Source organism: Anabrus simplex, chromosome 1, assembly GCF_040414725.1.
Source record: "Anabrus simplex isolate iqAnaSimp1 chromosome 1, ASM4041472v1, whole genome shotgun sequence".
Classification (NCBI taxonomy): domain Eukaryota; kingdom Metazoa; phylum Arthropoda; class Insecta; order Orthoptera; family Tettigoniidae; genus Anabrus; species Anabrus simplex.
In genome coordinates, this window is record NC_090265.1 from 514741468 (window position 1) to 514758223 (window position 16756).

The following is a 16756-nucleotide window of genomic DNA, read 5'->3' on the forward strand; positions in this document are numbered from 1 at the left end:
AGTACCGCAACATGACAAATACCATGGTTCTACTTTCCTACCGATAAGTACCATTGTGACGGGCCGCTGGCTTGGATTTTGGACCCCTTTCTACTACAAGTATCATCGATTCAGTAATGTGCTATAGAAGCAGTTCCTTGGTCAGTAACACTATTGTTCTATGCCAGCTTCTGTGCATGTGAGGCACTGTGGGTCAGTTCCACTGACCGTTTTAAATTCATATCCATCCATCCATCCATCCATCCATCCATCCATCCATCCATCCATCCATCCATCCATCCATCCATTCATTCTTCGTCCTCACGTTTTGAATTATGTTCAGTGGATGTTTTTGGGCTTTTAATTCGTCATTTCATTTTGTACCATTAGGGGCCGATGACCTAGATTTTAGGCCTCCTTAAACAACAATCGTCGTCATCAGCATCATCATCAAAGTTATGAGAAAACTCTTCCTTGACTTTAATCATTGCAGATGCGGTTCATGCCCATATACGGGATGGCTCCTTTCCTGTTCCACTATCTTTCTTTCCTTGTTCGCAGCTGTTTACCTTCGAACAGAAGGAGGTGCTATTCCTGCAAGGTGGTAGAGCCATTCGACTGGAGTGGATTTCAAACAACTTGTTATAATTCTGCAAGTGTTGTTGAGAGCTATATCCATCTGTTTGCCATATATTGAATTATACCAAACAGGACACGCATACTCTGCTGCAGAATAGCATAGTGCTATTGCAGAAGTTCGGATGGTTTCAGGTTGGCTACCCCACAGTGATCCGGCCAGTTTCCGTAAAAGATTGTTCTGGGTGGAGACTTTCAATTTGCAGTTCATGCAGTGCTTCTTGAAAGTGAGAGATCTATCAAGTGTCACTCCTCCTAGGTATTTTGGAGACTCGCAGTGTTCCAGTTCGACCCCTGACCATACTATCTTTAACTTGCAAGTAGCTTCCCTGTTTCTCAGATGAAAAGCACACACGTGTGTCTTTGAGGGATTTGGTTTAAGCTGGGTTGTGCTGTAATATCTAGAAAGATCATTAAGGGCATCCATGGGGATGATGAGGATGTTCTCCACTGATTCAAAATCTGTGCTCTGAGTGGCTAGAGCGAGGTCATCAGCATAGAAGAAGCTACTGCGATTGGGGGCTATGGGTTGGTCGTTCGTGTATATATTGAACAGAATTGGAGCCAGCACACGTCCTTGCGGAGGACCGTTTTTCTATAGTCTTCATCGACTACGCTGTTCTTGGAAATCAACAAAGAACCTGCGGTTCTGCAAAAGAGTGGCGATGAGTCTCGTTAAGTTAAAGTCTTTGGTTAGATTGTAGACCTTGACTAGTAGTAGCTGATGGTTGACAGTGTTGTACGCTGCTGATAAGTCGACAAATACCACTCCTGTCACCTTACGAGCCTCAAACCCATCTTCTATAAACTGTGTGAGGTTTAAGAACTGTCTGGTACAGCTTTTACCAGGATGAAATCCATATTGCTGAGGTGCAAGTAATGGGTCAATTACAGGTAATAGGTGATTTAAGATCAATCTTTCTAGCAATTTGTAAAGGTGACATAGTAGTGCAATTGGTCTAAAATTCTTCGGATCATTCCCTTCTTTGCCAGGTTTCAGCAAGGCAATCAATTGGCTCTTCCGCCATATCTTTGGAATTTGGTTTCTGCTCTTAAGAGTTAGAGAATCCTTTTCTTTGTCATTAAACCAAAGTGTTTAATTTGCTCAGTTCATATATCATCCAAGCCAGCTGATTTTCCATTTTTACTTTGTTTGATAGCCTTCTCTAATTCTTCCATTCTGAATGATGTGAGGTTGTCGCTCTCCTCATGCTCTTCTCTTTGCAATTTTGGTTTTTGTGACTTGTGGGTTGCCTTCTCGTTCAGCAGTAACTGATGTGCTGTTTGGTTAGCAATGCTATTATGATGTGCGGTGGTCTTGGTCGGATCATTGCTTAGACGTCTCAGAAGTCTCCAAGCTTTATGACTGTCTCTTTTCAGATCTATGTTTTCAATAGTTTGTATTAACTGATCCCTTTTGGTCTCTCTAATAGAGGAAATAAGCTTGTTCCCTGCTTCCATGGTAAAGTCCATACATTACTGATAATAGGAGGTTTCTTTTTCCTCTACCAGAAACCTGTAGCACATACACAGCAGAGCTCAGTGCTATCTTTGAAGCTCTGCGGTACACACAGTCCAGTGATCGTCGGAGCTTTCTGCTCTGTACTAACTTCTTGAGCTTGATACAGTCTATTGATGCTTGATTCCTATGGCACCCTCTGGTGCAGCAGATCCAGGACCTGCTGACTGGATATTGAAAGGTTAGCACCAGAATCAAGTTTCTCTGGCTCCCAAGCCACATGGGTGTAGCAGGAAACGTGTTAGCTGATAAGGCTGCCAAGGAAGCAGTCACATTTCCCCATTGCCTTACAAGGTTCCAGCCAGTGATATTCGTTCTCAGCTAAGACATTTGGTGATATCCCATTGGAAGATAGTGGCAGGCCACCCCTCTTTCAAATAAGCTGAGAATGATTGAAGGGACTGCAAAGTTACGGAAGACTTCCCTTCGAGTTTCTCGGAGTGAAGCGGTAGTCTTATGTCATCTTCATATTGCCTGTGTTATAGCAATGCACTCCTACTTACTGAAAGGAGTGAAGGTGGTGGTGGTGATTATTGTTTTAGGAGGAAGAACAACTATTCAACCATCCTCTGGGCCGATGACCTTTGATGTTAGGCCCCTTTAAACAACAAGCAAGTAACCATCCTCTATTAATACTAATCAGAGAGAAAATGTTGAAGGGGTCTTGCACTTCAAAAAATGAAGGTATCAGCCAAAGGAAGATACGGGGCACAAAAGGCATGAAAATGAGGCTCCCTAGCTAGCCCTTGCAACCTAATGCTGTCAGGATCAGAAAAGAACAAGAGTTCAGCTAGGGAAGTCGGATAGGATAGATGAAAGTAAGTAAAACAACCACCGCCACCACGTTAATAATCCCTAGGACCCCATTTAGTCGCCTCTTATGACAGGCGATAGATACTATTGATGTACTGAAGGGAGGAGCTCCCCAGGTGTGTACTTGCGGCAGTCATCTGACCGTATCACACATCCTTACGGAGTGCACGGGCCTGGCCAATTTGTGCTGTCGTTTAAAACTTCCGAGTACCATCTCCCTTATTTTACGAGATGACAAACAGTGGCCTTTTTTTATCATGTTTAAAAGTGAAGTTTCTATTTTTTCTAAATTTTCATTTTATTGTTAACTATGTTTTTATACTATTGACTTCGTTTGTATTTAAATTTGTGTATTTTTAATATGCCCTCTTTTATAACTTTTAATTTGATATATACCATTTCATTTTAAAAGCAATGCCTTATTAAATTTTATTACATTTTAATCTATTTTTAAATTATTTTATAGCAAAATAAGATTGCAAACTAGATCCACTGATTATTTTAAACTCAAAGTCATTTTCTTCATAATTTTTTAAATCCTAGTCAGTGAGTGATATTAAATTTTAAATTACAATTCATTTTGTCTCATCGTGTTCATTAGGGGCTGATGACCTTGATTTTAGGCCCCTTTAAACAACAATCATCATCTAAGGCCTGTACAGTATGGCTCAATGCATTCTAAATTCTGTCGTTGGGCAGTGAGTAATGGTTTCCAAACTCTTCTAATATGTAGGCCGCCTTCTTTCCTTCGAAACAGTTACCATGCTTCATTATTTCCACAGCTTCTCAGTAGAGATGAGAATGATACTGACAAGTGGTAGCCAGAACCATAGTTTCCTGATATTTTACTTCATGATAAGGAAGTGGGGGGGGGGGGGGGATGCTCTCCAGTTGAACAAGATGACACAATGATGGTTATGTTCTTTCAGTAACAGCTTGATGTTACTGCTGCACTTGGTGGTCCTGATATAAAACTTCTTCCCTGAACAAATTTGAGGAATCCACATTTCTGGCTACCATCCATCAGTATCATTTTCATCTCTACTAAGAAGCTATGGAGATAACAACTGTTTCGAAAGAGGACCTACGGATTAGCAGAAATTTGAGACCATTACTCACTGCCAGATGACTGAAGTTTGAACGCTCTGGGACACACTGTGCAAACCTTAGTAACGCCAATCCAAGAGAGAGGAAAGTCAATGGTGGCACTACCACCAAGCATTCAGACACTAAAAATATAGATGCTCGCCAGTTTGTGTTATTTTGTCTTGACAAGGGCTTCCATAGTGTAACTGAAATGTCAACGCTTTCTCAATGTCTGTGCAGATTAATATGCCAGAAAACCATCTAAGCTTGTCTACTGGCATCAGCCGTAAAAGCTTGCACCACCATATTGCTAAGACTTCTTTCTTGACGAATGTCACACAGTATGTCGAACCTTCAAATGTTTGTTTATACTTCATTTTATGGTTCTTTATGTTTTTCTTTATATTTCATTCTGTAGTTATTTATACTTGCATGGTTCAACAGAATTAGTGTCTTTTCATAGCAGTGCAATATTTTTCATGGTTTTATTATTATTATTATTATTATTATTATTATTATTATTATTATTATTATTATTATTATTATTATTATTATTATTATTATTATTATTATTATTATTATTATTATTATTTATTCGTGAAAACTGAAACAGCCCAATTCCAGTACATAAGAAAAACATCAAGTGTTGTAAAAAACAGTGTTCACTGTACAGGATTATAAGTTGCCATTTTTACATTTTATCTTAAGTTTGTCTCATTGGTTTGTTACGCATAGTGCCAACCAAACTAACTGTATTACTTTACACAATGAGAAATATACATCAGAACTTTGTGACAAATAAAGTTTAAACACAGTATTTTAAAATATACAGGTCGGTTTACGAAGTACAGGACAATATGCGTCCCATATATTTTTTGCTGGGACATCGGGACATTTTAGAGAAATAAAGGGCATTCCCATAAAATAAGGGACATCTGGTCACCCTAGAGGAGAATGGAGTGTTGAATTTATATTGCCATTAGGCTTTGGCAACTTGCAGCATTTTAATTAATTTCGTGTGGCTATTTCTAGCCGAGTGCAGCCCTTGTAAGGCATACCCTCCGGTGAGGGTGGGCGGCATCTGCCATGTGTAGGTAACTGCGTATTAATGTGGTGGAGGATAGTGTTATGTGTGGTGTGAGAGTTGCAGGGATGTTGGGAACAGCACAAACATCCAGCCCCCGGGCCATTGGAATTAACCATTGAAGGTTAAAATCCCCAACCCGGCCGGGAATCGAACCCGGGACCCTCTGAATCAAAGGCCAGTACGCTGACCATTCAGCCAACGAGTCAGACACTTGCAGCATTGAATCATGGGCTGTACTGAAGTTGAATTGCAAACGACTGATGTCTGGCCTGAATTATACTATTTACAAAATCTTCCCTCAGTTGAATGTTACAACAGTGAACAAAGCATAATGAGATAATGAAATTTATAATTCTGGCTTACAATGGTAATTTTGTGGATTGCATTATTCTTATAATGTTTTTAAAAAAAATACAAATATGATTTTTAAACAAGAAACAGAACCTTGTAAAGCTAACAGTGGTATAGTTAGCAATTCTAGAAAGTCTTAATTAAACTTTCCAAACATTTACTATGAATCAAGGAATAGTCCCTCAAGTTACTACCATTAATGCTGTCATTGTAATATTTTGATCCAAATATTAGTATAATGTGATGCAACTTCTACAAAATTATCTGACCCATCAGAATAAATATTTGCTTACTCTCTGCAGGTGGGGCTATCTCCCAGGCAAAGGGTGCTCTTTCTAATTGGTGGAGTACCTTGACAACAGCACAGAGTCCTGAGAATGAGGAGGAGCCAACTGATGCTGGTGACACTGTTAAGGAGGTGAATGTACCTAGTGAACCTAGCAATGGTAATTTGGTTGATTGTGGAGAAAATAATACTCTGAATGAGCCTGACAGACTGACATGCGAGACACCTGTTTCTGCAAGCGACATGCCTCAGACACCTGTCACAGAGTCATCAAAACCACAGGAAGATGTCAACAATCTAGCAAATGTGGTTCAGGCAAAACCCATTTTGTGTAACCACCCGCTGGAAGAGAATGACAATATAATTGAGGAATCTGATAAGCTTCAGAGGTTCCTCGAGTCTGAAAGGCAAGCTGAAAACAGCAACATGCTTCTAAGCCAACCTGAACCCATCAATGTTATTACACTGTCAGCAGTGGAGTCTGAACAGTAAGGTGCTCTCTGGTGTGTGTTTGTGTGCGTGTATGGGTGTGTGGAAAGTTCCTTCTGGGTGCCTCATTGAACTAAGGCAGATAATATTATTGGATGGAAATAGTAGAGATTATTTTCTCTTCCTCTCCATATGCTGAGCTGGTTAAGAGATCGTAAAATGTATGGTTTTCAGCTCTCTCTAGCAAAGAAGGAAAAGGCTGTATTAGTTCAGTGCATAATAGATTCCCAAACATGTTTTAGAAATGTGTTCCTAAGTTCCTTATATTAATTATTATTGGGAGGTAACTTATATTATCCCTGTCAGAGATGACGGTCGTTATTGGAGGAAACCTTTCACCTGCTCGTAATATTGGGATCAGGTATATGTATTAACTTGGAAGTTGGTTTTCTGTCTGCTTGATACAGTGCTGCACAATTGTGAACCATTTGCAATATCTACGGAAAGAATTCTGATGCATTTATTTCTCTGTATTATATAGAAAGCAAGACCTTAGGAGATTGAAGAGAAATAGTGTATCATTTTCTAGTGGAATGTATGAAAAGAAGGGCAAAATACTTAATTCATTCTAAATGAAACTGTCATAAAATCGCAGTTTGGTTTGAGCAGTTTAATTCACTGGTCTCATAATTTTAAGTGGGTAGTTTACAAGTCCAGTGTTTAAATCCCAATACAGTGCTGACAGCAGCCATCTCAAGTATGGATTTTCTTTAGATTATTCAACACTTACTCCAATCCAATCGTTACCCAACTCTCATTTTCTACACAGGAAAGTAGACAGAATTGATTACTTTGTCGTCTATAGCATCATAACAACTAATAATTTGGAATCGGTGCCATTAAAAAGCTGGTTCTGATTTTGCAAATAATTATATTACAAGTAATCTAGAAACATTTATTTTAGCCAAATTATGCCCAGATTAATATTTTGCTCAGTTATGATGGTGATTTTTCACTTAGTGGGGTACTAATGAGAGACAATCATAGGGAACACCATATGTATGACCTGTATAAAAGGTCCAGATATAATTACCTGTAAGTCGCTACTCAAGATGCTATTAAAATTTCTTGATATACGAAGGACACTTGTACATAAAACATATATCAACTGAAGTAATAATGAACTATGATACCACTATTAATGATTTGCTGGTATTCTTAAGAAGTGATCACAGCAACCACATTTGGGTGCAGTTCCACATTTGTGTACCATTATTTGTAATTTACAATGGAGCATGAATAAAATCATAGAATTGACTTAGTAATCTTGTTTTGTTCATGCTGGCATCAGAAAATCAGGCATTGAGAATATATAACTTTTACTCCTTACAGAAGTTAAAACTATTGTAGTCTGCCAGATTTACTCTTACCATACCTACCTAGAATACTAACCCTTTATCAACAATTAGTATTGCTAATGCTTCATAAATTTGACTGTGGTCATTTTTGTGTCTGTATAACTGTTAGCATTTGAGAGGCAATTTGAGACCTGAAGTGGTTATCATCATCATCATCATCGTCATCGTCATCATCATCATCTAGGTATTCTGCCTTATGGCAGGTCTTGTCATGGGATGAACCTCTTCCACTGTTGCCTGTCCTGCGCCAAGTTTTTCATGTCCGAATATTTATTTCCTTGGATATTGTCCAACATTTGATACTTTTTCCTTCCACTTCCTCGTTTGCCTTTCACCATTCCTTCTATTCCTTCTTTCAGTAAACAGTCCCTCCTCAAACAATGTCCGATCCAGTTCATTTTTCTCCTTCTAATGATTTGTAACATACTTCGTTCTTCTTCAACTCTTCGTAATACCTCCTCATTCCTTACCTGGTCTTCCCATTTCACTTGTTCTATTCTCCTCCATACCCACATCTCTAGTGCCTCCAATCTTCTCTCATCTTTCTTTCTCAATGTCCAAGTCTCTGCGCCATACAGCGCTATGCTCCAAATGTAACACTTAGCAAGTCTTTTCCTTAAATCTTTGTTTAGTGGTCCATAAAATAAGTTTGATTTTTTCTTAAAGCCTTCTTTTGCTATGGCAATTACTTTCTTAATTTCTGTTATGCAATACATATCATCTCTGATCATACTTCCCAAATACTTGAAGTTACTGACTTGCTCTAATTCTTCTCCCCCTATACTAATATGACAACTTCTAAATTTAAAATACATCAGTCCCTCTATACAGTATTTCTCTCAATATATAATTTAAGGTAATATTATGAACTCTTTGGGAGGAAAAAGAAAATATGGTTTCTATTCAATCTCCCTCAACTATAAAATATGTGTAAAATAGCATTCAGTACTACATCTATGCTTTTGTTCAGAGTTCAAACAAGTATAAACTACCATTAAAATAAATAATTGTAACAATGTATATCAAATGAAATATTATGATAATGATTATTCACTTAGTTAGGTACTTATGACATACAATCAAAAGTGAACGCCCACATAAAAGGTCCAGATGTAATGACCAGTAAGTCATTGCTTAAGAACGCTATTAAAATTTCTTGATATATGGAGGACAATTTTACTTGGAGAAAAATAAACCATATATCAACTTTAGTAATAACAAACCACGGTACCATTGTTAATAATCTGCTACTGAGCTCGATAGCTGCAGTCGCTTAAGTGCGGCCAGTATCCAGTATTCGGGAGATAGTAGGTTCGAACCCCACTGTCGGCAGCCCTGAAAATGGTTTTCCGTGGTTTCCCATTTTCACACCAGGCAAATGCTGGGGCTGTACCTTAATTAAGGCCACAGCCGCTTCCTTCCCACTCCTAGCCCTTTCCTGTCCCATCGTCGCCGTAAGACCTATCTGTGTTGGTGCGACGTAATACAACTAGCAAAAAAAATTTTTTTTTAAAATAATCTGCTGGTATTCTTAGGAAGTGATCCTAGGAAGGTTTTCGTAGATTGTTTGGTGCAAAGATCATTGTAGTCCTGGAGTTATCAGACCTATCTTCATATGCTTGATAAACAGCTCCTTACTCAGGATCTTGATGAATTCCTTCCTAGTCCATGCTGAACATTGGTTGCCATTTTCCCCCTACCACTCATTTCCTGATAAATTTTATTTTAGTATCAAAAGTATGAAATCCTCTGCCATCAGATTCAGACAAGACAGATGTTGTTACCGGATCCAGCTGAAGATCTGAAGAGACTGATATTAGTTTACAGTTTACACTTTCATTAATATTGTTAAATGCTGTGGAAACAACAGTTTCTTCTCTAGTTTCACTGTCGTTCTTTCTCCTCTTCATAAAGGGAATCATCAACATTGTCTCTGGTACCAAATACAATATCTTTCTTCACGAAGTCACCATCTTCTTCCTCAGATTCATGTAATAATTTTATTTCTTCAGTGTTTATTTCTTTCACATGAATTTTGGTTCCCAGTGTACTTCTCCAGGATGTTTTATAGAATACCTCTGAAAATATGCAAGTAGGCCTATATGTAGCTATTCACAACTGTGTAAAGTCACTGTAGTGAAGAGTAATTTTTGTAGATATATTTCATTAATTAAAGTTGGCAGTTTCCGAGCCAATTTCTGATTTGTTGGATAATGGTATATTGTTGAGAATTGTTACTCATATGACATTGAAGCTCTTCATTAAGTTAATGTGTAAGGACACATACATGTCAGATTCAATAAAGTATTGAAGGACCATGAAGGCAGCAATTTCCTTCAAAATCAATCAAAAACATTGGCACCCAACAGCTTGACTCTCAGTAATCAGAGATGTTCAGTTTCAATACATGCAAGATCATCCAATGTGAAATACAAAAGTGAAAACAAGGAGTCATCATTGAGGTTAAGAAGCGGAATATCAAAGCAACACATCTCAAATTCACGGAATCATTCACGGATAGTGCATTGTCGTTCATAACAAAATCGGGACCGCTGATGCCACCACTTTCAATGGAGTGCAGCATAAATCAGTTATTGGGCAAGGGTACAATTCGAGGTTATGTACTGCACCATCCTGCGGGGAATAATTTTCTTGCACCATCATGGGCGACCTATCAAGTGCTCCGGTTATTTTCCCCTCCTCCGACTATCATCTCTTCGGATCAGTAGAATGGATCAATGCATTTATGAAAACGGTGCTTAGTGTCGGTAGCTATACTTGCTTCTATCAATCAATGAATAAATCAGTGACCGTGCCATTAAAAAAAAATTAAGCAACGCCGCAATCTTCATTTCACATGTCACATCTGTCATCAAAATAGTTCCTAAATTGCCACGCGACACCTCTCAGGGATAATTAAAGTGCATCAGTGAATAGTATTTTTTTACGTGAGGTCAACTGGGAAACCGCATTTCCTTTTAATAAATTACCAGCGATACCATCCATCCATCGGAATCAATGTTAAGTTGTCCATGTCCATTCATTCGAGAAAGAAAAAAAATAATAATATTTTTTTAAAATTAAATCAAAATCATCTTGTCTACCATAATTATATCAGCCTATTTTCAATAATAACCTCTAAATTATATAAATCTACACTTTTATTCATGATTCTAGAATCATAAAACAAAATATAATAACAGTCATTTACATCAATCACCTTTCTCTTCTTTCTGTTGAAAAATATAAACCTAAACTATCTACGATCTGATTCAATTAATCCTCTTGCTAATTACTTGTTATCCGCATCATAAAAACAAAGAAAAATTCTCATAATCATATAAATCGTAGGTATCAGTCATATTTGATGAGGATGTAGTCAAATATTCTTTGAAATTAAGTATCTCATATTAATATCGACAATCAATTGGAAAGCAGATAAATTAATATTGGTTTAAAAAACCAAGTCCCTAAGCCTTAGAAAAATGCATGATAAATATGCTTAATTAGAGTCCCTCGGCTCTTGTTTTTTTAAAAAAAAGCCTATTTTCGTTGATATTGAATTAATATTTTATCACTAAACAAAGGCATATTTTCCAAAATTGTAACGTCAGCAGTTGCAAGTAAGTTCCAAGTATATATTAGCTCAAAAATGGCTATTTCGAACATATATCGATCATTAAAAGAAAAAATATTGGTCAGTTTGACCATGTCATTTGGTAAAAATAATCATATTACATCCTAAAATTAAATGTAGGTATCGTATAATGATCAGTTATTATCGTAGTTCTATCAGAAATTATACCTATCATGTTTTATGGTTGCACCTATGTCCAATCAAGTACCATAAAATTCGTAGGAATGTATTTAGTAACATTATTTATTTAATTGTGGTAGAGATTCAAATTATGAAGTCGCTTTATCCATAAAATATATCCTTAAGACCAAACATCAAATAACATTCATTACAACGTTGACATATTCTCCATGAAGACAACAAGTTTACCCCCATTTACTCCTTATTTGGATATTTAATCTGAAGACAATTTACAGTAACCAACATACGAATTCTGCGACGTATTTCAATGTATATATGTATCATTAACCCAATATACCTTGCATTACTATTTTAAAGTCATGCTGCATACGTTAAATAACATTATTGGTTAGTAACACATCGTATTTACTACCAAAAATTCATAAGTATATTTATCTCTCCATATACCAATATTAAATATTATAATACCGCGTCATTCATTACCATAAATATATCTCAACGAATTATTATACGTAAAACCACATCAACATGTCGCTCAAATCCTTACTTCCCTACATAAACATTAATCATTCCCATCTAGGCGGCAAATCATCTTAACATATAGTTAATATACTACAGCGGTGCATTTCTGGGTTAAGTTTCACTTGTAATACATATGATCACGTTATTCTGTAAAGGAAACACATGTATAAACAAAATAAGTTAATATTTACTCACATGTAGTCGCGTCGTAATAGTAACCAAGTCTAAGCAACTCAGAAATTAATTATCTTCTTTAAAACATTACGTCTGGAATATATCACGTTGTGTACGTCGTTTCATTTCCATAATTTTTGAAAACATCATTTGAAATCTCTCCTTGTTTAACTTTAAGCATTCCTATATCATGACATTGATTATATATACACTCGAAGAATACCTACTCCCATAATGATAAATCAACTAGGATAACTTCATTGCAAAGATAGCATCGATTGAGATTTCATCACGAAGAACTTCATAACAAGCTACATACCAATGTTTACTGCAAATATCTATATACTACGTCTACGACACATAAATTTCAAGATTATAAAATAATTCTTTGGAACTTAACTTGCGACTGCCGATGTTAGATGACTGGGTTAGGCTCCGATGTTGTCATCTTAGGGCTGCGTAGATAGTCTCCAACATCCGTTACGTCATCATCAGGCGGTAGTCTCAAGACTCGGGCTAGCAGGAACAGCTGGGCGGTCTACGTCGGAAAGTCGGATCCATCTCAGATTTAGCCTCTCATGTTGTAGCCGTTAGTCATATGTGAAAGAAACATTTCCAGCATCGTAATTAATGTCATGACCATAGCCTTCAAAATGTACTACAAGGAAGCTAGATTATAGTTTTGTATCAGGTTATTATAGCAGAAATTCAATGTCAGTTTCCCGTAACAGACTTTAACAAGTAAATTATCGAATTAGCTCTTAATTTTTCATTCAGACAATCAGCATATGAGAAGTCTAATTTGTTTTGGTATTTCGCGACGACCTTCAGTTTGTATTCCCACTACTGTCCAAATATTATTTAATTTCTTCTGCTTTTCCGCCTCAATTTTAGGTCAGATATCGGCGTAACTGTAAAAATTCTTCAATGTGCTGGATCTTTAGCTCTTGCTCTTTTATATATCTCCCTTCTTCCCGCGAGGACTATTTTCTTCGTGGATGAACTTGCTTCGAAGTCTTGCGAAATTTTTTTTTTTATTGTTCACTCACTTCTTTTTTAAAAACTTTCTATTATTTTTTTATCACGGCCGCATGGATCCTTTATATCTTTGTCTAATTTCGTGACCTAGGCATACTTGATTCGCCAAATGAACATCTTTGCCGTCACATTCATGGCCTCCTTGATTTTATGCGTCCGATATATATATATTCTGAAATCACGGCCTATTTAACTTAATACATTCTTTTTTTTTTTTTAGATGTATGGCTCATTTACATAATCTCCGTGATCTCACTACCGTGCATGGCAAATTTTAACGCCGTATGACATCGTTCATTCCGTTATTATTACGATGAAAACGGTACAGTACATACATACATAGAAGAAAAGACAAGATATCAAAATTGACTTCACATTCTTCTCACCACTCAGTGTATGAATCTCTGAGTCTCTTTGACATATACACCATCCTTGCTACACATACTGTTAGATCCTAGCCTCCTTCCCTTAGCCCATATTTACATAATATAAAAATGCACTGATCAATGTAATATACAATATATACAATATACAATCAGCCATTTCAATCATTAAAATGATGTGGCCTCTTTAAGTCGTGGGTATAGGTAGGCCTTCAACAGTCTTCTCCAAGTAGAACGGTCTTGGGCAGATCTCATCCAAGTGGTACCAGCGATCTTCTTGATATCTTTGTCCCATCTGTCCGGTGGTCTTCCTCTAGGCCTTCGATGTTCTCTCGGACTCCACTCCAGCACTAGTTTTGTCCATCTATCATCATTTCTTCGTGCAACATGGCCAGCCCACTGCCATTTTAAGGAGCGTACTCTCTCTAAGATGTCTTTAACCTTTGTAACAGACCGGATGTCATCAGCTCTTTTCCTATCTTTCTTTGTATAGCCCAGCATTGACCTTTCCATGGCTCTCTGCGCGGTCCGAAGTTTCAATGTAATAATAGTAATAAAATAATAAAGAAGGTCCATTGATCTTCTTTATTTCATAAATATAAAAGATCCGGTTTCCTTTGTTATATAACCTCAATTCAGTAACACGATTCCATTGAATTTATACATGATCTCCACACATTCCCTTTGAATTTGTACATACAGTATAACGTCAATTTCAGTATGTTGCAACTAACGAAATTGAAGCAATCGTGTGGTTGAGTAAAAGGTATACTAACAAGAATGATAAAGTGAATTACAGCTGACATGTCAGAATCAGAGGCAAAGGTTAGAATTTAAAAATGTGAAGAGCTGTGGAATTCGTTCGAAGAAGTACAAACTAAAATAGAGGAAACAGAGATCACTGATGAAACTGCTGCACAGAATGTTCAAAGAAACTTGCTAGCTCGAATGAATATGACCGTAAACAATGCCATTCATCAACAGGAAGTTCCACAAAATCATAACAGAAGAATACAGAAATTACCAGAAATTAAATGACTGGAATTTAATGGCGAATTCACAAAATGGTTGCTTTTTAAAAAGTCCTGAGTCAACCCTTCATAATGATTCTAACAAATATTTTAAAAATATTAATATCTGATTGGTCTACTCTTTTAAAGGTACAGTCAAAGGTTCTACCTTTACAATACAATTTATTTTTAAAATATTATTTTAATTAGCAATTAAAAAATGTCAGGACATGTTTCGTCCTTCTTGATGGACATCATCAGCCAAAAATACTTTTAAGAAAAGTAAAATAGACATAGACAAATACTGTGCACATTAAAATACAAGTTGGGTTACTGAATACATCAAGTTAAAATGCATGATCAAATTTTAAGAATGTTCTTAAAATGCTGGAGCACAATTGCTTTTTAGTTCTGTTAAAATGAAGATAAAATTTTTCAACATACATAATAGTTCCATTAGAATTCGATGATTGCACTCTTCTTGTTGGCATGTGATGTGTTGATAATTCTTAAGTTATGAGGCAGGCAGAATATTTGACTAAGTGCACACACGGAGAAAAATTGTGTTGTGGTTGAATATTCGTCCTTGTCTGCCCAAGAGAAGTTAGGCTGTAATTGACTTTATCATACCTCTCTTGGGCAGACAAAGACGTTCAGTCAAATATTCCGCCTGCCTCATAACCTAAGAATTATCAACACATCACACGTCAAGAAGAGCTCGATCATCAAATTCTAATGGAACTATTACATATGTTAAACAATTTTATCCTCTTTTAAACAGAACTAAAAAGCAATTGTGCTCGAGCATTTTAAGAACATTATTCAAATTTTATCATGCATTTTAACTTGACGTATTCGGTAACCCGAATTGTATTTTAATGCGTATTTGTCTTAGTCTATTTTACTTATCTTACAAGTATTTTCGGCTGATGATGTCCACCAAGAAGGACAGAACATGTCCCGACGTTTGTTAATTGTTAATTAAAATTTAAAAAAATAAATTGTATTATAAATGTGGAACCCTTGACTGTACCTTTAAAAAGTATACAAATGACAATACAGGCTTTGCAGTAAATTCATTTTTAGCAATCTGATTCGTCTTCTGTAGGGCGAGGCACGCAAAGTCTTTCAAGGTTTTACCATTTCAGAAGAAAACTACACAAGTGCATGGAACTATCATCATCAAATGATGGAAATCGAACACATCTAGGTGAACTTTTCAAGTTTCCTGCAGTTGTTATAATAAATCAGAATCATTCAGTCAATTACAATTTAATTTTCAAACTCGCATGGCTTCATTAAAAGCAATGAAGCAACCAATACAGTATTGGGATACACTGGTTATTCATTTAGCAAAGAAACAGTTGGATTTGGTTGAGCAAAGAGAGTGGCAGGAAGGGGTGAAAGGCAACACTTCAGAGAAGATGCCAACATTGGACGATTTCTCATAAGTTTTAACGAAACGTTCCCAATCATACATGCTATTACATCACAATTAAACCAAAACATTTAACATGAAGGAAAATTCAAAGGACAAACATCCTAGCAGGAAAGTTATGATGACCAATCAGGCAAGCTGTAATCTGTGTGGTGGAAGTCATCACATTTTTAACTGTGAAGCGTTACTTAAACGATCAGTTGAAGATAAAAGGAAACTGCTCCGAGAAGAATGGACAGTGTCATAACTGAAGCGAGGACATATTGCAAAATATTGTAGAGTATTGTAATGCAAGAAATGTGGATTTTTACACAACACGCTTTTACATGCAAAGAAAGATGATGATAAACAGAAACAAAATGTTAAACAAAACTAAGTGCCCATAAACCTTTGTGTCACATCTCAGCATTTACCCACTTCTCTTAGTGTGACCTTGGCGAAAGAAATAACATTGTAAATACTTTTGTCAAAAGCTTTAATTGACTTGAAAGATGCTCATGGAAGACCAACATGTTGAGCCTTATTGGATCCGGGATCTCAGTCAAATCTAGCCAAAGATCTGTGTAAGAAGCTTGGTTTAACAAACGCAGAGAGAAACACACAAATCATTGGATTAGATTGCTCCAAAATGGAAACAAAAATATAATCAGAGTACACCTCGCTTCAAGGAATGACAGATTTGAGGTGGACGCAGAATTTCTGGTTTTGTGAATAACAGGACGATTGCCACAGTTAGAGATCAAGAAACGCAAGTTTATTATTCCAAAAGTAGATTCATAGTAAGACTTCCTATCAAGCTGGATCTCATC

General features: G+C 36.6%; 1 protein-coding gene across 5 annotated transcripts in view; it reads left to right on the forward strand.

Annotated features, from left to right (window-relative positions):
• The window catches only part of LOC136857052 (late secretory pathway protein AVL9 homolog), a 230883-nt gene that overhangs the window by 188866 nt on the left and 25261 nt on the right, over positions 1-16756 (forward strand). The window contains exon 10 of one of the 5 annotated variants that reach the window (XM_067135411.2): positions 5774-7675. The exons of the other annotated variants lie outside the window; for them this stretch is intronic. Within the exon in view, the coding sequence (XP_066991512.2) occupies positions 5774-6249 (476 nt within the window). The 3' untranslated portion in view covers positions 6250-7675. Of the gene's footprint in view, positions 1-5773; positions 7676-16756 lie in introns of those variants that run through there. 5 annotated transcript variants of the gene reach the window in all.